This window comes from Neopsephotus bourkii, unplaced genomic scaffold, assembly GCF_033783945.1.
Source record: "Neopsephotus bourkii isolate Nb327-2 ecotype Australia unplaced genomic scaffold, CSIRO-AGI_Nbou_v1 NB_1508, whole genome shotgun sequence".
Taxonomy (NCBI): domain Eukaryota; kingdom Metazoa; phylum Chordata; class Aves; order Psittaciformes; family Psittacidae; genus Neopsephotus; species Neopsephotus bourkii.
The window spans coordinates 3604187-3628618 of NW_026901984.1; the positions used below are offsets into that span (position 1 = coordinate 3604187).

Sequence of the window (24432 nt, forward strand, 5' to 3'; positions counted from 1 at the left end):
CATGAATCCTTTTCTCTTTCATAATTCTTTTTTATTTATCCATTCTCAGTTTGCAGATTCATTTAATTTTAATCCTCATAAATGGCTCCTAGTGAATTTTGATTGCTCTGCTATGTGGTAAGTATTACAGTAAAGAGGAAACGATTGATTGATTGATTGATTGATTGATTGATGGCTTGGCTTTGCTAGTGAAGATTTGGGAAGAGCTTTAACCACACTTACTACAAGGGACAAAAGTCACATGTTCAATTAGTCTGCCTTTCTAGCAGTAGACCTTTATTTATATTTCTCTATTGAATGAGGAATTCTGGGTAGCTTTGACTCTTGTAAATTATTTACAAAATTTACTCTTTTAATATAAGTTTCAAAAAAGTAAAATTTTGAAATATGCCTGAGCTCTGCATTGTGTTCCCAAGAGAAATCCTGAAAAGTCTGCAGGTTCATACTTGCTCCATTTTGGGACTGTTTAAAACATACATGAAAAAACATCATTTAAGGATGTTAATGCAATGAACAGCGTGCTAAACAGAGCTTTTTCTTATTTTCAATAAAATTTATTTTTGTTTGAGCCTTGATTCTCTCAAATGCCTTTTTAAATGCTTTGGATTTTGCACTGAATTTCAATTTCCCCAGATGACAGCAGAGACAACATTTTGGTATAAAAAGATGCTAAAATAGAAACCCATGGGCATACTTTGAAAAAAAGCAAAGGATTGTTTAACAGTAATAATAGCAGTAACAAAAGCATTTCATGGAAGATGATTTTGTTGTGTCCCAATCTGGAACTCCAGAACCTAGTGTCTACCAGTATAATGGCTAGTGATACTTATTAGCAAAACAGCTATTCAGTAAATGTGGACTATTTATCAAAATAAATGAGAATATTAATTTCAGTTATAATAGAAAAAATGCAAAAAGAAGGAAAACCTGATCATTAGAAAGAAGACTAAAACATCATCTATAAGAAGGTCACCTTGTTTAAAAGAATAAATGTGAGACAGTGATCACTCAGTTGCCTTTGGTTCACCTTTGGCTCTTTTAATATCCTTTTAATATCTTTTTAATGTCTTTTAATATCTTTAAATATCAGCAAAGTTGACTTATCCACAGGTATGCGGATTATTCAGATAAGACATTACATTTTCTACCTTAGTCTTTTTCCTGACATCGGCGCTTCAAATATTCCAGGACATTATGTTGGGTTTCTTTTTTTTTTTTTCCTTAGAGCAAATGGCTTCTATTTTGATGCTGAGTCATCATCAGTGGCAGTGATTAATCCAGACTCCAGTTTATAAGTACCCCATAATTAGCTGGTTTTTTTCTGTGTATGGAAAATGAAACTCCATTGCTAGTTTGCTCCCTCCTTTTTCACATCACTCAATGACATTGTCAACTAAGTAGCCACTCAGAAATCAGGTGCTACACCATCATTCTGTGTAGTCTGTAGAACAGTCTGGGGCCAGAGTCTATTCCCTACCAGTTTAATTTCTCATTAATTCTGTTTTCCCGAAAACCCTGTGGAACTATGTTAAAAGTGTTTTACCTCACTTTCCAGAAAAACAACATATATACAATCACACTGTCTGTCAGTTTATGTTCCTGTCTCAGGCAATTTTAGTGTCTTCCTAGAACAGCTTACACTTTAGACTTTTGTCATTTAGTGTGGCTGTGTGTTCACATAATTATTACTTTGTAATATATTTATAGGCCTAATATAATGTTGTTACAGTCTTTCCCTTTTTTATTTCTGGTTTCTTCTTCTGCCTCTGCAAACTCTTAACGTTTGTGGAGGTGAGTCAGTCTTACACATAGAGTGAAGCATAAACCAGGAAACTCTTGTTACTACCTCCTGGCAAAACATAGCTGATTCTGTCCAAAAGGGACACACTGGCCTATGAACCTCAGTATAGTCACACCATGCACTAGCTGGCAATCGTAAGGTATGCTTCTCAGTTTTACATTGTGCTGTAGTATGTTTGTCAGTTATTGTACACTGGATCCAGCTAAGGGCAGGGTGGTACAAGAGGGAAGCCTGAGTCTGGATCTGATGGCTCATCCCTACCAGTTTCTTCCACTGCAGCATGAAGAGACAAGGGCCAGCACCCATAAAGCCTCACCACGGCTGTGCAAGGTGTCTAGGAAGCCACAGCTCTTCCCACACAGCTTTGTACTGCAGTAATTTCAAGGCAACTTCTGTTGACTGCAAACAGTAGCATTGCTTCAGCTAGTCTCACATTCTGGTGTGAGTGTCTATCACCATAAAAAGATCCTCTGTGTCTGTTTCTTGTCTGTTTTTAAATATGCAATCATGCAGTCATGCTGCCCGTTCCTGCTGAGCCTTACACTTAACTACTTGTAAGTACAGTACTGATATGGCTGTGAAAAAGCACTGAAAATGGCACAGGCTGTGCTCAGGAAATGCGCCAGTTTAAACACATTCAGTTTGCCTTCGCTTCTTGTGGAAATTTAATCCCTTCAATTTTAATTCTTAGATTTCTCAATTTGATGCCTTTCTTTTTTTATGCAGGGTGAAGAAAAGATCAGACTTAACAGGCGCCTTTAAATTAGAGCCTCTGTACCTGCAGCATCACCATCAAGAGTCTGGTAACTTTATAATTAAGTGAGATTGTTATTATTTTGTTTGCAGATTGATATTTAATGGAAAGAAGGACTCAAGATGAAAACTGAAATTCTTAAGACTACCTACGTTGTTTAGGAGCCTATTTCCATCTTCAGAGTGTCCCAGGGAGTTAAGCTTGTTAAAGTGCAAACACATGTCTGGTGAGATTTTAGTTAGCATAAAAAGCAATTGAGGGAAAGCCGTTTTATAAAGCATTATATTAATACTTTTGTATTAGCATTTCCCAGCTCCAGACTCTCTACTGACTCTTTGTAGGAGTGTTGACAAATTTATTAATGATCTTTTGGCAGTCAGATAAACATATTATTGGATGCTGTGTGTTGAGTCCCTTCACCTGCCTTCCCCAACATACCTTTCTTCAGAACCGTTTCAAGATCTGATTTGGTTTTAAAGTTTCTGTAGTCTACAACTTTTTTTCTTAGCTATGAGCTTGCAAGCTCTGATGCAGTTCCAAAACCCCATGTCAAGAGCAAACATACCCTGAAACCGCAGGCAAGGGGTGAACTGTGCTTAATATCTGTGCTCTATTTTGAGTGATATTATCCTATTGCTCTCCTGTTCTTTGATTGTAGAGGAGGCAGTAAATGCAGGCTACCTATCTTGTAGAAAATGCTCGTGAAAGCTTGTCACAAAAGGCTTACAAAGAACCTACAAATCTTAGGCCCTGTACAAAGCTTCTTAATGAATTAGTGCTGCTCCTTGCATATACCTAGCAACTGCAGACTGGAATTTGCCATCCTGATGCCCATTTTTACACATTCAGTTATTAATAGATTAATTGTGAAGAAGGTCCAGCAGTGCAGTGTCAACCTACGGTGCGAGTTCCCTCACAACTTTCTCAAGAGGGTAAATCACATGCAGATGTTCCTACCATTTACTCTATCTGATTTTTTTTACTGGAATTGCTGGTGCTGATCTGTGTTCAGAAGCGTATCCTGAGTACTTCTATCTTCTCTCTGTTACGTCTATGAATTTACTGACATTTAAGTAAAACCATCCAGAATTCCACCATTCATTAAAAAGCCCTAGGAAAAATGGATTCCTGTACCTTAATCCTGAAATGGCAGAAATTTTCCATTTTCTTCTTTTTCTACATTTGCAAGCAATGCAAATATAGAGCAGTGCAATAAACAGGAAAATGCAGTAACTCTGGAGCTGAGCTTCACTCTCCAAAGGCTAGAATTGTTAAGAAAAGATTTTATACTTTTTTCTTTTTTAAATGAAAAATACAAATTATGGAAAATACACTGAAGTCACCAGCTTTTACTTAACATACCTGAAAAACACTTCAGGAGAAAAACTCCAGCCTTAACTAAATTGAAAATATGTTCCTGTGATGACAGTGCTGCTACAAGAACCATGGTTCTTCCAGATGTTAAATAACACTAGAAGGAAGTCAAACCTCTCTTAAAACTAGGTGCTGTCAGTGAGGCCACCTTTCAGTTGATGTGAAAACTTTATCTGCTCAGTTGGTTAAAAAGTTGCTCAGCCTTTGTCTTGCCTGCAGAAGCTGTGATAGCATGTAATGTGATCTGGTCATAATGATTTCGAAGAGATCAACTGATTACTAGCAGTCTAGTGGCACTAAATCTTTCTATGCTCTATTCCCATTTGATATTTCCAAAGACCTGGACAACACTTTTCAAATGCAAATGCCCATAGTTAAGCTGTTAAACCCAATACACAGCTATGCCTTCAATAAATTTAGTCAAATTTGCAAAGGTTCTAGGCTGTTACAGTCCCTGTTGATCCCTATGGGATTTATGACATATCAGCATAAGAAAATGTGACTTGTCTAGTGGGGGGTCTTATTTTTTGAGTATGTCTGAGGTCTGAGAAGTCCTATAATGGTTTACAAGGCAAATGAAGTAGCATTTTTGAATTTGCTCATCTCTCACTCAAGAATTTAAATGAGCGGAAAAATATCTCTATCTGTGAGCAATTACTCTTAATAACCATATGGCAATTATGTGTGCCCCCAAGGAGAAAGTCTTTATTTTGTCATTAATTATAATTTTATGTGATTTGCATCATCACACCAGGAAGATTGTACTAGCTTGCCTGGCAACTCAGGATATAGGTCAAATCCTAATGGCAGTGTTGGAAGAATGCAGCTTTATACTCTATTGTGAAAGCCATGTATGCTCCCACAATGCTACTCCTCCTGGTTAAATACAGATGTAAGACCAAGGCTTGTAATCAAGGACTAATCATTGATTGCATTCTGCTTCACAGCTTGTGAAAGGCGTTGTTGTGGATCATTAGACATAGCCCCTTTCAGGAGCGTAGGATTATTTATCTGTCACCAGTTGCTTTACTCTCTTTGCTGCCAGTCTTGCAGCTATCAAACAAAAATGGCTGCAACAATGCAGAAGAATATGAATGTTATTAAATTACCTCAATACCAAGCTGAGACAACCATGTTCATTTTGTGAAGTCCAGGAATAGGTTAATGATTGTTGGTTGTTGTGTGTGGTTTTTTTATCTGGCAAATAACCTAGTAATAGGTTAAAGAACCAAATGTCTTTACATTGCAGGGAGGAAACACCCTGTTTTTTCACATGTTTTGGCTGTGTAGATGAGAAAACATGTACAAGAGAACTTGTAACACAGGGAATACAGTCTTTTTCTAACTCCTAGAAAATATAAAGGCTGAGAATTATGCAAATGACATAGACTGGACAACTTCAGAAGCTATAGTTCTATATAGAACCTCGTGGTTCATTATTCCATGAGCACTTTGACAGCACTTTCCCAGGGAATTTAAGCAAATACTTTTATATGAGGCTTATACTCCACTGCAGAATAATAAAGCAGAGTAAGAAAGCTAAGCAGATGCTTCTACATTTTCCTAAAGAAGTGCTTTAAATTTTATGTCAGTTTAATTTCTGTCACTGTCTTACTACAAGTAATTCAGTTTTATGTTACAATTTACTGTGAAATCAGTTTAATTACCTTATTCAAGGAAAAGGTAGATGCAACTTCTCTCTGTGTGCTTCCATAGAAGATAACTAATAATGCCCTCTACTTGCCTCGCTGGACTGCTCTGTGCCTTGGTCAATCACTACATCAAATGAGAAGCCAAAAAAAAATTGCAGACTATTATTCTCCAAACAGGACGAGATCAATTCCGAGTCAGATTTTCCAGTCACTTGTTAGACATGCTGAAGCATTAGCAACAAATATGAGTTGAAAAGGCAGTTAGAAATGGATTATTTTAAGAAGAGTTAACAGTTCACTAGAGTAAAGGTGGTGACATTTCACACCAGAAAATGAGTGATGAAGTGAGTTTGGGGATTCTGCAAACTGTTTAAAACACAATCAGTAATAGCTGGTTCTTTTGGTACTTCTTTTGCTTATAACAAGAAAACACAGTCCGTCTCTCCCTAGTATCTGTGGTATAACAGAAAGAAAAATTGAGTTTCTTCTCTCATTAACTGTTTAATTTGCTAATGGTATATCCTAACATGCTAAGGAACGAAGCTTATTACAAGCACCTTCATTCAGCATGCAGCCAATTATCCTACTAGTTATTGTGGTCCTATTGACCCTGATGATGCTGAAGTTTGTAGCAAACATAAAGGATAGCTAAGATACAGCTGTTTCAAAAACATTAGAATGAATGCTGGCTTTGTGTGTTTTGATGAAGCAATGTGAACATTTTTCCTTTACTTTCCAGGCCTTATAACAGATTATCGGGTAAGTACAGCATCAATGTAATAACTAAAGCTATTACTTGTATATACTGCTATTTTCAGGACTTCTATTTCCCATTACTATCATAAACCCTATTCACTATCAAAACCTTATGTTTATTTCCAGAAAGGACGCAGCTTGCTAAATTTTAATGTTCCTCAGACTGAAACTTTAAACCTTATTTTTGAAATCTGTTTGAAGGCAGAAAACGCCTTGCATGTACAATATCTCGATGTTTAAGCAGCAGGAAGAAAGGACCTAAAATGTTGTGGCTTTTGCTTAAAATGGTGAATAATGCATTTAAAAAAAATGCATGTGTTTCAGTCTTTCCCCAGTAGAAACACAGTTGCTTTGAAACGGAAGATGGGCCTGTCATTGTAGATGATAGCCACACAACTGTAAACAAGCCACTGTACACAAGCTTCCAAGATAGGTATTTTTCTAAAGCTTTTGAGGAGAACTCAAGATGGACAAAGGAAATTCGATTTCCATTTTGACCCTTCAGTTCTGACACCAACCTCCTTTTCCAATTTTAGTCTTAAAATTTTGAGTATTAAACAGTAAGCCCAGGGCATTAACCAGGAATAGACATTTCTACAATTATTTGACCTACCTCTACCAACTGCCTGTAAGATATGGAAATGTATTACGCTTCAAAATTGTTGTAGAATGTACAGTTCCTGCAGTATCACTGCAGTGGTGACTTGTAATGTGGGTGCCCTCCCTTCTCCCTGGCTTGCAGCACTGGCAAATCCCCTTGGGCAGAAGGTTCCGCTCGCTGAAGCTCTGGTTCGTGCTGAGGATGTATGGGATCACAGGACTGCAGGAGCACATCCGCAAGGTGACTGGAATTTGATTTCTTTGGTAAACTGTGGTGGGATGGCAAGGGAAAAAGAAGCAGGCTACCTACCTAATTTCCATGACTTATGGACACATCAGAAAGTACAGGAAACTGCTTTCAGCCAGCTCAGATTATCAGGGTGCTGCTCGCTTGCCCCATGTAGTGTTACAATTTCATGTCATGGTGGGCTCAAAACTCATCCATTTTGTATGAAAATTTAGGGAAGACAAGTATAGGAGTTTGGAGTTTCTGTAATGTGGGACCATAGTTCCCTCTCAAGTTAAGCCAGAACACATCCATAATTCTATTGTTTAAAAACATGTTTATTCATTATGACTTTATTTTATAAATGTGCATGCCATGCATTGATAGCATGTTTAGATTATGACTAAGGGATACAGTAACTTATCGGGCAAGTCTACCTCTGCTCCTTCTTTGTTTCCTGTTTAAAATACTTCTTCTTAGGAATAGAAAAAAAAAAAAAAAGAAAAAAGAACACGTACAATTTACAGTTTGTTAAGATTGCTGTAAGTACTAAGTTTATTCTTGATGTAAAAAGAAGGGGGTTTTTATCAATAAACCCCACATCTGGCGCCAGTCTAAATTACACATATGTTTCCTCTGCAGCAGTAAAGTAAAATTCAAGCATACCTTTCATCTTTATGAAGTTTAGGGAAACTTGTAGTGACGGGGGATCCATGATGTGGCTCTAAATATTTACAAAAATATCCATTAGTTAAGGGTCTGGTCTAGTATAGCAAACTTCCTGCAGACACACATTCCTTTCTATTGTGGTACTAAATAGATTAATTCCTCAGAAAGGCTTTTTCCACTGTTGTAAAATCACTGCATGAGAAAGCCTCTTTAAATTTGGAAAGGTTTTGGAGTGGAGGAACCTCTTCACTTCTCATTCTTATTACACTGTAATTTTCAGCTGACTCGACACATATCAAAATTAGGTTTTTATCCTTAATGAGGCTTTCAGAAATCAATTTTGACAACAGCGGTGATCTTGATGTTCTGTCATCCTTGTGGCAATCTGATATATACCCATCTGATGAAAAATTGATGCAAGGCTTGTCAGCACTTCACTAGGCTACCATTACAGTTTCTAGTGTGATTCTCTCTCAGGTTAGATTTCTGGAGACTGCAATTATTTCAACATGATGCCAAGTCTTTAAGAAGGGCTTAATCTCTCACTGGGAGAATAGAGGTTGGAACCCTCATATCAATTACATGGTCTTTTATCAGGCTGGTTTCCACAGGTCAGTATTTACATTCAGAAAGTTCCCTCTTTCCCTGTCTCCCAGACATTTCCCTGACTGTCCAGCCAAAGAGTGCTTGTTTCCTTAGAATGATAGCTGAAGACCAGGTTTTTGTATGTTCTGTGACAACACAGTCCAGGAAGGCAAAGCAAATCCATCTTTTTCTGAAGTAAAACCCTAATATGTTCCTTTATTTGTAACAGTAACTCAGGTAGGTTTCCAAGGGCTTGTTGAATTAACTGCATATGCTTAATATTTCATTAAGGACTAAACCGTTCCCTGGTATACAGAGAAAAGTAAGTTATGACCTTATGTTTGCAACTTTGAAAGGGCAAGAGGGGTAATTAAGTGCATAATTTGGCTCACTGTATGCAACTGTCAAAATGGAACCACTAAGTTAGTTTCTCCTCACCACCCTCCTCTCTCCCCAGATTAATATTCATTCATTTCAGTGGGTTCCAGAGCACTTTTTCTCTTTTCTTAAACAAAGTAACTTCTATCTCTAGCAATTCTCTGTTTAAGCTAAATTTCAAGGAATGCTTGCAGTTTGTTTGCTCCCTGCTCTAGCAGAATTTAAGATCTCTTGGGAGTTCACAGGCATGTTGGTAAAGTTCTATCAGTAGCTGCAAAATAACAATTATAAGTAAATGTGTTTCACATCTTGCACATTTTCCTCTCTTCTCAGGAATTGTTGTGGGTTCCAGTTATATTGTGATGACTTTTCTTTTGGCGGTGTGGTAATGAAGTATGTGAACTAGCCTGATGCTGGTTTATATCTTCAAATCTATAGACAAGTTTCAAAATGAAAAGTAATTTGGAATTTAACTTCACTTGTTAACTGAACTTTATCATTGCTTATCCCAGTGCTTGGCCTTGGAAAGTTGCTTTCTTTGAAATATGCTCTAGCATCTTGCAAGTAACAGCTTTTATATTCCCATTGTGGGCAAAGGCAGCCCTGAAAAGAATAGCTGGTATTGTATCTTGTGTACTTGTGTAGCTGTGTTTTAAGGGAAACCATGTAGTTGTCAGAATTATTTCTAAAGCTGCATTTTCTTACAGTGGGTGATGGAGTGGCCATAGGTAGGATAAGAGACCTAGGAACAGTGGCAGAAGCAGGTATTGCAACCTTCAAGTAGGCTGGAGATGGGAAGTGGGAAGAATTGCTCTCTCTGTTGTGTTATTAAGGGGAAGGGGCTGCCTACATCTGGGGTGGAGCATGCAGTCATACACCACGCAGGTTTCATACATCAACATACCTGTATGTGAGACATGTTGTTTCTGTCCACACTATACAACAGTAACTAAGGCATGAGACATGTTGTTTCTGTCCACACTATACAACAGTAACTAAGGCATGCCTGTTCAGATACAGGCCTGGCCCTTACTGAGAGATTTGGGACCTAGGGTTTCAGTTCTGTTCTGCGTTTATGAAATTCCCCAAAAAGACACTTCTGCTCCTAAGTCCTAGAAAACTGTAGGAAGATTTATCCAGTGTTTATGGTCTTCTTTTGTGGTGCCAGGTGTCACTTGCAAAGTGATTTGAGATTTTCAATAGTGATAAGTTTCTAACATGACATAGAGGGGAAAAATACTGCATAAGCTTCAGAAGCCAGCCTATTTGCTGTGTGATAAACAAGATTCTATATGGAGGACCAAAGATATCTGCAACTGTCTCTTCACAAACTTTTTTTCTGGATGTAAACTGCCACAAACCCCCTATTTGCCTCTCTTTGCTTAAATTTTAGTTTTTACTAGGGTGTTTGAAGAAAAAGATGTTTGTTGTTTTTGCAGCCTTATGGTCTCCCTCAAAATGATGTGATAACCACTGCAACCTGGCATTTGCTTGTACTGAGGAAGGCAATTGGGAACTAAAATACTCCTGGGAGATGAGAATGTGTGACTTGGATTTAGATACAGTTACTTTTTTTATTTTCCAAACCTTCCAGTTATGCACTCTTTTCCCACACAACTTACTGCAAAGTATAGGTCTTAAAGCAGTGGTAAAGGAGAGGAGGACAGTCATCTCTGAAGGATGTGGGGAGACAAAAATACAAAATGTGTAGGTAAGACAGAGGAGATGTACAGAGAGGGCAAACCCAACAACAACAGTCTTCTGGACTAATTCCAGATACCCAGAGTCAGTATAAATGAGAAACCCAAATGGCCCATTTGCAAACTGCTTGACCAGCCATTATTCCATTGTTGCTTTAACTCTTCTCAAAGAGCTCATAAGTCATTTGAGAAATTTAGAAGATTTGTATGTGATCCCCATGAATATTCCAGCTCAGATGAATCCTCCATAGGATCAGAAGAAATCAGTTCACTGTGTCCTTCTTTCTTTGCTGAGGATAATGGATTCCATTAAAAATTAACAGCAGAGACCAAGAAACTGCAGAACAGCAATGAAGTGTTTCAGCTGGGGACTGGCACAGTCCAAGTGGCTGTTGAGAAGACTCTCGTGACAGCATTTTCCTTCAGAGTGTAGTGGGATGCAAGTGAAGGCAGGCAGAGGTTAAAATCTATAGGAGGAAAAGAATTAAAATACCAAGGCTAGGCAGGTACGCTTATTTGCACAGTCATATTAATACACTCTGACACTTCAGGGAAGCTCAATCAAAAACTATTTTAGCTCTTGAAGGCTTTGCCTAAAAATCAAGATTCATTTTATACAGTGTATAATGTAGAATGCAGAAGCAGTTATAGTTATATACACACATATCAATACACAGATTTATTTTTTAATTGGAACTACACCTTAATGCCTCACAAGTTTACTGCTCCTATTAGTGATTATGTAAGACACTTCCCTTAATCCTGAATAACCGAATGACTTAGATCCCTTTCTTGTTTCCCTTCTCACTGCAGAAAAGCTATGATTTTCTACCTGAGATAGTGATACACAAAAATTCCATACAAGTTTCTTTTGTTCAGTCTGCTAAATGTCACTGTGAAAAAAAGGGCTGGTATTCTGTTCCTATATACCAAGACTTTTGAGGCCATTAAAGAAGTCCTTGTGATTACACTTTGGGAACTCACAGGGTAAAAAGGTTGTCTTGCTAGAAACAGTAGTGAGTTGGTTTGTGATGGCAGGTGTGGTATTTCAGAGCCCCTCTTACAGAGTTTGAGCTTCCAGGCTTAACAATGTTTATTGGGTTTAATTATTTTTTCCTTGCAGCAGTCTCTGCAAAAGCAATTCAGAATAACAGGTGATGGGTCAAAGGTGCAGGGCCTTCAGTAGTTAAGCAAAGTTTGCCCAGGGAAGTGGTGGAGTCAGCATTCCTGGAAGTATTTGAAAGACACATAGACGTGGCACTCAGGGTCATGGTTTAGTGGTGGGCTTGGCAGTGTTACCTTAACGGTTGAGGCTGACGATCTTAAGGGTCATTTCCAACCTTCTATGAGTGAAACAGGTGAAACTTCAGTTGTTATCTCCACTTTCTCGCCTTCCAGTTCCGTAAAATCTAAAAGACTTGGTGCCCTCCAGTGGCTTTACAAATTATTGCTACATGTTCAAGGATAAATTACTTGCATCAAGACGTGACTCCACAATACTTGCAGAATTTTTTATCTGTGTTTTACTGAATACTGTCCATTTTTCTTTGCTGTTATTTCTTTAAAATTTCTTAAAAATTCTTTGGTGCAAAAAGTGGGCATAGATACCTGCTATAAAATATACAGCATGGGTCTGGAGTTTTCTTTTACAAACTACTTGCAGTAAGCCAAATCTTCAATTTTTGTTTTATTCCATTGCTACCCAGGTGAATTTTGGTTAAATTCAGTTTGTGATTACATTCAGATGAACAGCTGTGAAATTCTCATCTCGTTAAACATGAGGGATTTTATGTCTTTGATTTCCAAGGCGTAGTGTATGCAGTGTGAAAATTTGCAGAGCTGTGTAACAGACATCAGTTTGGTTAAGGCTATAGAACATGAGGATAGGAGGAGACAGTAAAAGATCATTGCAACACATATGCATATTTCACATACTTTTCCATGCACATATGCATACAAGCATCTGTATGTATACAGATATTTCTGGTCACTTTTCACAGCTGTAAACTCATGCTGTTTATATTAGCAGAACATTCAAATGCCTTGGAAATGATTGGGCATTTTACTGGTCTCAATCCTGACTCGAAGAGCTTTCAGTCTAATTTTAGAGGGAGATGATAAATGGATGTAACAAATAGCAGGGAGGAAGTGGTAACAACAGTAAGACTCTCTGGTTGCGTAGGATACCAGTATCCCCAGTATACGATTTTGAAGCAATGTTTTGATTCAATATAAACAATGCTTTTCTATTTTAAGAGGTAAGCAAGTATCACAATGCTATGATTAAGACTGCAAAATATGTTTGGGTTTTGTCCTTTCTTCCTTTCTCTCTCTCTCTTTTATTCTCTTTCTCTCTTTTTCTCTTTCTCACTTTCTCGCTTTCTTTCTTTCTTTTCTGTAGGTTCTGTTTTTGCCTTATTCTTGCCTTTTTGCAAAAAGTTCCTGTGAGCTGAAACATTCCACATCTAACCCTGGCCCAAAGTGAAATATTTAATTTTTTGTTGGATAAGTGTCCTTGAACTTAAAAAAAAAGGCAAAGTGCAAAAGCAAGAAAAGACATGGGCTTAGTTGTTTATTTTTCCAAAATTATTTGCTCTCATAAATGTATAAAAGATAAGGAACTTTAAAACATCATTGTAGGTGTTGCTGATAATTTTTGGTGTAGGCTGGCATGAAGACAAACTGTAATTATAACAGCTTTGCTGTTGTCTTATTATTTTTTTTTTTTTTTTTGTTAGAGCAGAGAGCTGATAGAGTAGTGAGCAAACTGAGCTTTTGGAGTAGTGAGTAAACTGATGACAGCAGAGAGAGGGGGACTGGGTAAGGTACTGCAGGTATCTGATGAGGACAGGGTTGGGTTTTTTTTCCTAAGTGCTTTTGTATTATTTTTCTGTTTGGAAGAAAGTAAAACGTGGTATGAGAATGCAAGCATCACTGACTCAGTGTTAAGACTTCCCAGTTGGTTGTTACTATGCCTGTTGGTATTTTTTCCTATTTGTTTGATTTTGGAAAAGCACCAGTTTCTTGTGCTTCAAAATAATGGCTCTGGCTTCATGGCCAATGTCACTCTTTTTTACCCAGTAATTGTAAACAGATTGGCTGAGATTTGCTATCTATTTTCTTGCTTATGCTGCCATCACCTTTCTTTTCAACTGAACCTGAGCACCGAGGCCAGAAGAGCGAGCAAGTTCTCCCCTTCTTCACAGTTATTCTCATATTAAGTAGACTATTTAGAAAATGTCTCTTTCCTGCTCATTTTGCACTGGAATTTTGATAATTTTCTCTGCATGTCTGTATAGATCTCCCTTTCCCCATAATAACTTTTGGACTCTTTAGATATTCCCAGCTAAAACTAACAGTGGTAGAAAACCTAAAGAAGAATTATTACAATTATTTGCTATTAATATGGTATCATATAAAACTGTGCCAAAATGTTTCATTAAGAAACGGACTAGTACTGCCTAAGATAGACTGAGCTACTAATATAGTAATGACTCAATCTGGTCTTTGGAAGTCATAAATGGGACATAAGTTAACATAAACAGATGGCAATATGTGAATATTATCATATATGAGAAGAATTAAGAGAGAAAAGAGATTAGGGAAGGGAACAATTTAGCACATCTTTTTTCTTGATGAATCAGATTTCTACAATGTAGATACTGTCTTTCTCTTCTCAGCATGTCAGGCTGTCGCATCAGTTTGAACATTTAGTCCGTCAGGATGAAAGATTTGAGATCTGTGCTGAAGTTATCTTGGGACTAGTCTGTTTTCGGCTGAAGGTAAGAAAGCTGAGACCTACTTCTTCTGTCATGTTTTACAGCAGTAACCAAAGTAACATCAATTGAACATAATCTTTGTAGTTAATGTACTTTATGATTTTTTAAAGAAAATGAAGGAAGTTTGTGTAGGTCAAAACACATTAAAGAAAGAAGCTTAAGACAATTTTCTTAAAAATTACTCAAATGCTTAAGAGAAATTCAAGCATATTAACGTATGGAAGTACACAGTCAAGGCAAACAAATGGGCTACCCAGTCATACAAAATGGCCATTATGTTCTATGCTTGATGGGCTTTGGTGAAGAGGATTGTTTTAAGGTATTTCCCAAGACATTTGGATATGATGTGTGAGTGTATGTGTGTGTATTATATTTTCTTGTCAAGTTAATTTTATAGGTGTGTATATTTGATGTCCTTTAAAAAATAATAAAAATTATATATATATATAAAATTACTATCATGGATGAAGATCAGAGTAGTAAACCTTGTTTTAATTTTTAAAGGATACATTTTCGTTTATAAAATCTTACAGTCAGACTGGCAAATTAGCGCCAGATACAAGTAAGAGCAGGTTGCATGGGAACCAGCTTCCCAACTGCTCTTGGCCTTGGTCTGCTTATTTTTTTTTCTGTGCTGAACATGATCCTTTTGCCCTTTTCAGCCTTTCATTCCCCAAAATCTCTGTAAGAGCCAAGTTCATTGATGTAGAGACCTTACCCAACCAAAACCTGAAAACTCACTCTGCACTCAGAGCATAAGAGCTGCAGTAGCTGGGAGAGCTCACTTGTTCAATCAGACATTAAAAAGCGATCAGTATCTTATTTTAGGTAAAGAACACATTTAATAGAGGAGCTTGCAACTAAAGCCTCTATAAATGACTGGATTGTGACACTGAATCTGAACACTAAGCAACAGTAATAACAGCACTGGTGTTTTCCAGTTCACATGATACCTAAATGAGCTTTTTGCTTCTCTGAAGGCTCACAAGCACATCTTGGTTCCTTCTGGCCAGTGTGGTATTACTACTTTTCACCAATTCTTTTCTCAGTCGTTCAGTTGCCACAGTTACCTGAATGTGATGCAGCTGCCTGAAGGGGCCAACAGATCTTTAATAATAAGGTAATGGTGAATTCATCTGGAATAGGAAAATGGTTTTGTCTGAATTTATGTTGTTTAAAATAAAAAGAAAAGAAACCAAACACCTGTTGCTAGAGAATCAGAGAGATTACAGAACATGGAGGCTTCCCAGTACGAGGAAGCATGAATATAATTTCTTTCCTAACAGGAACTTTTAAAAGATTTTGAGGAATAGGTTCTGAGGCTTTTATTGCTCAATAACAAGATGTTGGTTGTAGTCTGCTCTCTCACATGGAACAGCAAACACTAATTTTGCAGATCCAGAGACAGCTGTTAGTTCAGTGCTCTGCATTTACTTTAAAGGACCAGTCCTGGTGAAATAGAGCATAGCAACAAGGAATTGTCACTTCTGATCAGACCAGTAGTTCATCTCCATCTGCCATCCTGTCCCTGATGATCCAGAGGAAGAAATCAGACATAGAGGGAAAAACAATTTTACAATAGGAGATAAATATTGGGGACCTAGCTAAGAAACTTTTGGACAAGTTTCTGCTGACAACCAATTGCTTGCTATACCAGTCCAAAAAGAAAAAAAAAAAAAAAAACCAGGAAAACAAACCAGGAAGCTCTTAAATGAAGTTATCACTATTTTTTGCAGCTTTATTTGCTCTCTAAATCGCTCTTTAAAAAATGTTCCTGTGATTTCTGTATTTCATATTAAAATGCGTCTTCATCTAGAAGTAGGATACTTGTAACTTTAATTACAGGAGGGCTAAGAACGGTAATACTGCACAGCTGTAAAAGTATGAAATGTTTTTCCTTCCTTTGTTCTTGAGAAACCTTCTTTAATTTTTATTTTTTTGCTTAGCTGTAACTGTTAATTTTTTGCCTTTTGCACTGTTGCACAGATGCACTAATAATCCGACTTTACAACCATTTCAACAAATGTATCACACCAAAGGGTTAATTTTTGGCCTCCTTATCAAGTCTGCAGATGAATGCAAGTCAAGCTAGTCATTACTCCAAGGGAGTGAGAATACTGTCTTATTGAAGCTGACAGACTCAATCAGAGCTGGCTTCTCAAAGCTCTGGGAGAGGATTAGTCACTACTAACTTCAATCTGACATGACAGATGAGTGTCAGAGCAGCCCCTAGGTGCAGCTGTGAGAGTAGAACAGAAGAAAGATATATAAATCTTTCTCCTGTCTCCCCTCACCCCTGCCAAAGGCACGAACTTAATATCATATATCTGCCTGTGTTGCCTAAAAGTTAGTGCTGCACATTTTATATTAAAGGCAAAGACCATAATTTTAATGATGAATACCTTTGGTAAGAAAACAGGATATCATTGTCACCAGTGACATACCCATAATGGGTGGGGACCTGCAAAACACCAAAGTTGATCCTTTTCTTACTTAGGAACATTCCAGTTGCATGAAGAAGATTAAGGTGAAGCTATGAATTTCAGGCTCTCATCCAAATCCCTGACAACTTGTGCTAAGGCAGAACAAGGTTTTGACTTGGGTTCAGCTCTAATATGATCCAAAACCGTCAGAATAATACATTTATCCTCAGTGCCAAAGGAAAGCTGTGTCTGCCTTATGCTTTGGTTTTATATGGAAAAGGCTAAGCAGGCAAGTCATAACTGCATAGATTTGAGATAACATGTTTTCTGATACAGATACTTTCAAGATGACCTGTGCTGCTACAGGAACAAAAGTGCTGCTGAAGAGGTGTATTTGTCCAATTGTTACCCTTTTACTGCAGTCAGTGTTCAGTAAGGGAACTCTGCGGTAAAAGCACAGGTGCTCCTAGCATCTCCTGCAATTCTGTGTTACCAGCAATGTAATGAAAGAGTAAAGGCTGTATAACAGCTGAGATACTTCCCCAAATAATAAAATTATAGCATTCAAGATCAACATGGTATATCTTAAGCTATTACAGTAATAATAGCTCTTGCCCAGCAAAGCTGAAGCCGTCTCTTAGTTTGCTATATGGAAGTTAGACAGATGGGTTCCTTTATTTTGGGTAACAAAGTGTCAAAGATATGCAGCTAGCACTTCATCCTGTGTTGCTGAATCAGACAAAAATCCCAAGATTTTTGAGATCCCTTCTTCCATTGTTTTCATTTAAAGTGATTTACCACTGGTTTTGAAAAATCTGATGACATCTTTAGTTTTATTCTCAAATGCTGACGGACATGAACTGGGAAAACCACTGACTCAACATTAGCTGAACTGCAAAAAAGCCAGCACTCCTCAGTACAATCCTATTTCTTTTGAGATTTGATATTAAAAGCATACAGCTGCTCTAAAATAAATCCCCACGTTCACTATTTTAGCACAAGGAGAATGAAGTACACTAGAAGGAGATAAAATCCAATACCGCCTGCAGAGTCCCTCTGACCTTCTGCAAGATATTTAACATTTGTATCTTTGTTTCCTGGAATGCAAAAGACTTTACTTCCAGTGGGAGGGTCACTTTACCACATATCTAGAATCTCCTGCCCCTCAAAACCTTCTCTCTGTAGGTCTCTGTGGCGGACACTTCCTATAGAACTTGAGGCAAATACTTAGGATTTCAACTGATAGTATGAAACTTACTTATACCAGGGATACATTCCTGTAACTATTTCTTAATTAAGGGTAGGATTTCAATCTTCATATTCAAAAAATTCTCTCAAAGCATCCATACTTAATTGAGGACTGGAGGGTTTGCTTTATGAATGGTAGTAGAGCTTACTGCAAAACTTCCTCCCATGTTTGATCAGATGTAAGAAAAGTGTAATGAAATAATGTAATAATGAATGCTTTTACATAAAGGTACAGAGCTCATGATCTTAGTTCACAAAAGAGCAATCAGCTATCACAAATGCCCCAGTGTGAACACTGCTTCTAAACCCCAGTTAATCCATAAATCTCTTGTGACTGAAAAAACATCTCTTGCTCTGTCATCTTTTTGTAATCCTTTGATAGCAAAGCACTGAGAGATGAGAAAGTGGCTGCGCGTTACTGGTGGTACTTGGGTTTGGCTGGTTGGCGGGATTTACATATTCCAAGCTTGCTTCTGAAATTCATCACCGTATCCACCTAATTACAATGATTTCAGGGCTCAAATGAACTAAATGAGGCGCTTCTTAAAAGCATAAATGAGGCCAAGAAGATTCATCTGGTCCCGTGCCACCTGCGAGAGAAGTTTGTGCTACGTTTTGCTGTTTGTTCACGCACGGTGGAATCCACCCACATCAAGTTTGCCTGGCAGCACATCTCACAGCTGGCAACCGATCTTCTGAAACACGGGAGCAAAAACACCACCAGCAGAAACAGCAGCGAAGTAGCAGTGGGGAGGAGGTAATTAGCTGGCTTTCTCTGTGTGGCCAAGTTTTATTTTAGGGGCAGGTGGGAAAGTCAGGATATGAAGGGGAAAAAAAAAGAAACCAAAGCCTGTTGTTATATAGCCCAGCTGCAGTAGCAAAATCCTTGCCAGCAAGTTGTGTTGTAACCTTAATCATTCCTTCTCTGTAGTGTGGTTTCATCTTGCCTGTTTCCAGGGTGCAGATAGCCATGGAGGCTCGAGCTGTCATTTCCTACCAGTTTGTAATCAGAAGCATTTATTGAACCAGGCAGTGGAAATGGGTTAGTGCTCCCTCTGTTGTCCCCATTAACCTTTAGCACATCCACTTCTTGCTTCACAGATGAAACTGTGAGGTGTCATCAATTCATTTAACATTGCTATGACTTCAGAAAGAATCCAAGTTGGGGGCAATTCAGTAACCCGGATCTAACACTGTTCAGGTCCAATTTAAAGAGGCTTGTGCAAAAGCTGTTGTCTTGATTTGGGGCACTGTCATGTCATGGCATGATGTTTGCTGCAGTACTTTTGTAAATAAAGTTTGTACTTCAAAACTTTCTGCAGTACACAGCCAAATCAACGGAGGGTGAGTACTAAATAAGCACTAACTGTCCTTATGGCAGGGTGCCTGCTTTCTCCTAAAGGGTTTGCTTTTAAAACAGGCATTTTGTCAAATCTGGCAGCTGGTTTTCACTCTGATCATTCATAATAAGACCTCCTAAAAGCTCCTTCCAAAGAGTTTTGTCAAAAGCCATGTGCTACCTGGTATTCTGTATTTTTAATGACATTATTATAAGCAGCGATTATTTGAAAATAATTAATCTGTGTTCTGTGAAATAGAGTGGTGATTTCTTCTTATGGCTACCATTCTGCTTACATCATCACATAATAAATCTTTGACAAAATATGCTAAGAAATGCAATGAAAAAAAAGTGGTTCTCTTTGTTTCTCAATTTAGGTAACAAACAAGATAGCAAATTACAATAAAAATAGACATTAAGAGAACCAACCCTAAAAATATGGTGTGGTGTCCCCTCAGTGGTTTTCTTCCGTTAACAGTGATGCATGGAATATGAAAATATTGGAAAACAACCTTCAGAGAAAGTAAAATAATGTGTACTTGACACCAACCATTGCTATGTCATACTGTTGAAGGCAGGTACAGTAAAGAGGTGAAATGAAAGTCATAAACCATATCTGACTTTAATAAGTATTTCTGTCATTTTGAAAACGTGAATTCCAGGCAGTTATTTCTGTCTAAGATCAAAATAAATAGCTACTCCAAGAAAAGGAATCTGCAGGATTCATTTCTACATTTGCATTTGCCTTAATCTTTTCCTTTTATTGTTCATATTAACTTCTAAAGCATCTTGAATGACTTGCACAATTACTCAGCTTTCTTCCTCTGTCCCTTGCAAATGTAATTCCTACATATGGGAAGCTGCAAGTAGACCATGAAACATGCACCAAGGCAGTTAATTTGGCACACAGTCTGCTTAAACCCACTGTCTTTCCAGAAGGGATTATGGAAGTTGATTATGGATCTGGTGACTCCTAATCACCCCACTTCTGCTGTGCAAAGTGGGGAAGGATTAGTGTTAACATATGTGCAAGTGGTATGTGAGAAACGTGCATGAATTCTGACAGTAAAGAAAAGCAGACCAACTTCTGCACTTCCAAAAGGTCAGGCTGTGTGCCCAGGGTAGATAGTGACATGCCATCCTTCTGTAGGGCTTTCCAGAGCCTGCATTATCCACCCAGATGGAAAAGCTGGTTACTATTTCTTTAAGGAATTGCTTTCACAGGTAACAGATGAAGCAAGGGATGACAAATGGATCTGGCAAAAGCCTGTAATATTTGAGCAGGTGACTGAGCCATTCCACCAGGCACTGCTCCCAGCTACAGGATCAGAAATTCTGATGGCATCATTCTCATTAGCAGAATCAATATGAAATTAAGCTTTTCTGTAGTGGCACAATGGAATAGATTGGTAGACTGAAAACAGCAGAAAAATGCTGGCAGTTGTTTCCTTTCTCTGTTATCAGGTTTTTTTAAAACAACATTATTCAGTTCTCCTGACTTGGGAAATAATGTTCATCCGTAGCCCATATGGTCCACACTGGTACAATTTTACAGCTTTTACACTATGACAACACTAGAATCTAGGAGCCAGAAAAGAATTACATCTTTGTTATGAGACAGACCTGTGTTTTGTATGTGAAATATCTAACCAGGTCTGTCCACGAACATAAGAGATCAGATTCTGATCAAAGCTATCATAGAGTAAATCCAGGATAATTCCATTTAAATTAAATGGAGCTGCTTTGGGCTTACATGCCAATAATTGAAATTAAAATTCTAACTAATAAGTATTGGAAAAGAAATGCATAAGGTAAGGCAAAACTAGCTGAACACAAGAGGATTTTGGTGGAAACCCTCTCCATGGAAACTAAAGCAGAGGTGGATGATGCACGCTTATGTGAGCCTCAGACTGCTGTAGAACCAGGATGCAGGCAGGATCCACATCCAAACCCAGGAGGGGATAAATGTTCCCAACAGCCCAGACCTTCCCTCTAGACCTTTGTGGGAAAATGTTGCCAAAACCTGACATTCAATTAAACATTTTTCAGATTACTGGCATCAGTTTTAGAAGAGGCAGTTGTCTAGAGACCAGAACTTCTGGCAAAGAATTTAGGATAAGGGTTAATTTAAAATATTATAAATGCAGTAAATGATATTCTATTTTTGTTTTTAAGGAAGCATTGAAAGTAAATCTTCCAAGAAACTGCAGTGACAAGACTTTCCTCATGGCCAGCCCAGTACAGAAATCTGAAGTTCACAGTTCTAGTTTTTCTGAGGTGATTTGAATATGTAATTGGTGAAGGGCTTCTTAGGATTGAATCTCACATGCCCTCTTTTCCCCACCTGGCAATTCATTTGCAGACTATAAATGTTACATCATCTGAGAATGAAATCTGGTCCATGTTATCAACTCCAGAACAAAAGTGTAGAAAGAACATTCTGAAAGAACTGCTGTTCTGTTCTGTAGCTTTGCAACATACCTGTGAGTGAGAAGTACTGTATTTATGAACAGTTAATATGTGAACCTGGATTTATTGTGCCTTGTGCAAAAGCTAATGCTGTCTGTGCTGATTAATACTGTTTGATGTTAAAAATAACTAGTAAATCTCAGAGCTGTGCTTTAGTAGAATATCCACATCTCAAGGGAGAGAGTGCGGCTGCTTGAGAAGGGTGGGGGGGAAGTTACTCCTCAGTAAACGTATGTTTGGGGTTTTTTCAAACTAGTAGGGTGCTAGTACCATATTTACATTCTTAGTAATAACAAAAAATTATATTTTATTACTGATGGTGAGATATTGAAAAGATGTATTTATGAAAATGTTGCTAATATATTATACTCTGAAATGCATTACAATTGCTTAATTTCTAATATTCTCTTGCCTTTACATATAAGATTCTGCTCATGGTTGTTGTTTTGTTGATGTCTCCTCTAAGGATACCATATTTATGAGCGGTACTTACATTGCACTTGCCTTACAACAGCAGCCTAAACCTTGAGATGTGTGAACTTGAATTGCTCAAAGACGGGAGCAAATGAGAAATGAAACTGAAGAACCTTGAAGACCAGGGTAGTGGAGGCAGTTTAAATAACCATTGGTGGCCAAAATCTACACAGCATATGTACAGTCTGTATGACCCAAATGGGAAAATACATCAGATGTTTAGTGCTTTTTTAGTATAATTTGTTGAGTTCCTTTAAAATCTGTATCCAGGGCCTACTTGAATGGACATATAGATTTTAATTTGCAGCATTAATAAATGGAAAAAAAAAAAATGACACCTATTGTCTGTCCTTGTTCTTTCTCATTTTATTCATGCCATACGCACTGTGAGGGGTCCAACTTCCTTGGTGAGTGGGGGGAAATCAGTGCCTTGATTGTCACCATCCGTGCTTTTTTCTCATTGTCTCAGTGCCTGGCCAAACCAGAATCCTGCAGCTGGATGTGCCACTAGAGCCAGTTGTCCAGCTTTGGCTTTAGTTTCCAGTCTAGGCATCACCAGGTAGGACAAGGCAGCAGCCCATTCCACTAGCCCTTCCTACCCATAACCTGTGTTCCTTAGGGCAGCTGAGCTGTGGCCTCCTTCCCTCCCTGCCTCTGCACAGGCCAAGGGAAATTGGGTGAGCACACTTTGGTAGAAGTGGGATGGCAGCAGTGTTACCAACTACAGACGTTAGCACAATTTGGTCTCAGATGACAGCTTGCTAGTAATGCACACAGTTTAAAATGCTTTTGCACTAATGGTATTACAAGCTTGACGTAAAACTAAAACCTGACAGTAACAAAAGAAATGTTTCTCATGGGAAATTAAGTGTTCACCTACACAGAAGCGACTGTGTTAATACCAGAGGTGTAACTGCAGCGTAGCATAACAATTTGCATCAAGATTGGTGGGCTAGTTTGAACTTGGGCTGGTGTGATCCAGATAGAGACTCCATGATGTGGCTCGGTTCATAGGACATATTCACCTGAGCCACCATCTTCTGGCTTGTTAGGCATCCTGTTACTCGTCTCATTACTCTGCCAGAGCCCTGCTACTGCTGCAGAGCCTTTTAGCAGAGCTGTTCTCCAGTAAAGGCCTGTTCAGCAGCTGCTATTTCTGAGGGTGTTGGACATCATTAGCCTCCAACGCTGCCATGGTGGCTGCAGTACCCTGCAGCGTGTGACACAACAGGTGGAACAGGTGGCTGTGGAGCTCTGGTGCTGTGTGCGCTGAGGTGTGGGTGCCCGCTGATAGCACCTGAACCACCAGCTGAGCTCCAGCTTGTGTCTGGACTCACGGCATGAGGAGCTTGCTCCCGTGGAGCTCATCCTGCACAGAGGGTGGTCGCTGAGGGTAGAGCCTGGCACTCTGCTGGCCCGGCCTCCCCCAGACTGAGCCAAAGGCACCCAGAGGCCCTTCTACTGAGAGAAGAGCGGGCAGCAGGCACGAAGGTGTGTTCACGTGAGGTAGCTGCCAGCTATGTGGGGCAGCCATTAAATTCAGCACTGAAGGAGCCAGTAGCACTCCTGCTCCTGCGGTCACTGCATGTGTGACCCAGCCTTTACCAAAAAAGCTTTTCCGAAGCCTGCGCTGGTCCTGTGGGAGTGCGGGCACCCTTCCGGGCAGACAACCGGAACCGAGGAACCGTGACTGGCTCAGCCCGCGGCGTGACGAGCGCACAGAGGGGCTGACCGCCGCCGAGGTCGGCTGAGGGACCCGCGCGCGCAGCGGGAGGGGGCGGGTCCGACCCGCCTCCCAAGGCACGGATCCCGCGTCTATTGGAGGGCGTACGCCTTGGGCGCAGCCAATAGGGAGTGGGAGAGCCCGCGCACCGCCCCCTCGCTCTCCATCCCCTCCCATAGCTCCGGAAAGCCCGAGCGGAAGACGTAGGAGCGCCAAGCCGTTCCCCGCTCTTCTACTTGTCCCCCCTTCTGATCACTGATTGGCTGCACCTCACAGAGCCCTTTTATCCGATTGGTGTGTGGGAGCGGGGCGGGGCTTGGGGTAGCGCGGGCGCGGGATCTGCAGAGGTGGCTGGTGGGTGTGTGCATGGCGCGGGCCGTGTGTGTGTGAGCGGGTGTGTGAGGGGGTGTGTGTGAGTGTCACTGCAGGACCCTGTCGGCCCCCGTCCTCTGTGACTGCCCTGCTTTCTTCTCCCCCCGCCT

The 24432-nt window shown here is 39.2% G+C and overlaps 1 protein-coding gene across 1 annotated transcript in view; it reads left to right on the top strand.

Moving 5' to 3' along the window:
• DDC (dopa decarboxylase) overlaps window positions 1–19721 on the top strand; it is a 46063-nt gene extending 26342 nt beyond the window's left edge. Inside the window, exons 8-13 of the mRNA XM_061369643.1 lie at window positions 50–117; window positions 2528–2604; window positions 6321–6340; window positions 7080–7178; window positions 14176–14277; window positions 18461–19721. Coding sequence (XP_061225627.1) covers window positions 50–117; window positions 2528–2604; window positions 6321–6340; window positions 7080–7178; window positions 14176–14277; window positions 18461–18706 — 612 coding nt within the window. The 3' untranslated portion in view covers window positions 18707–19721. The remainder of the gene's footprint in view (window positions 1–49; window positions 118–2527; window positions 2605–6320; window positions 6341–7079; window positions 7179–14175; window positions 14278–18460) is intronic.
• The last annotated feature ends 4711 nt before the right edge of the window (window positions 19722–24432 follow it).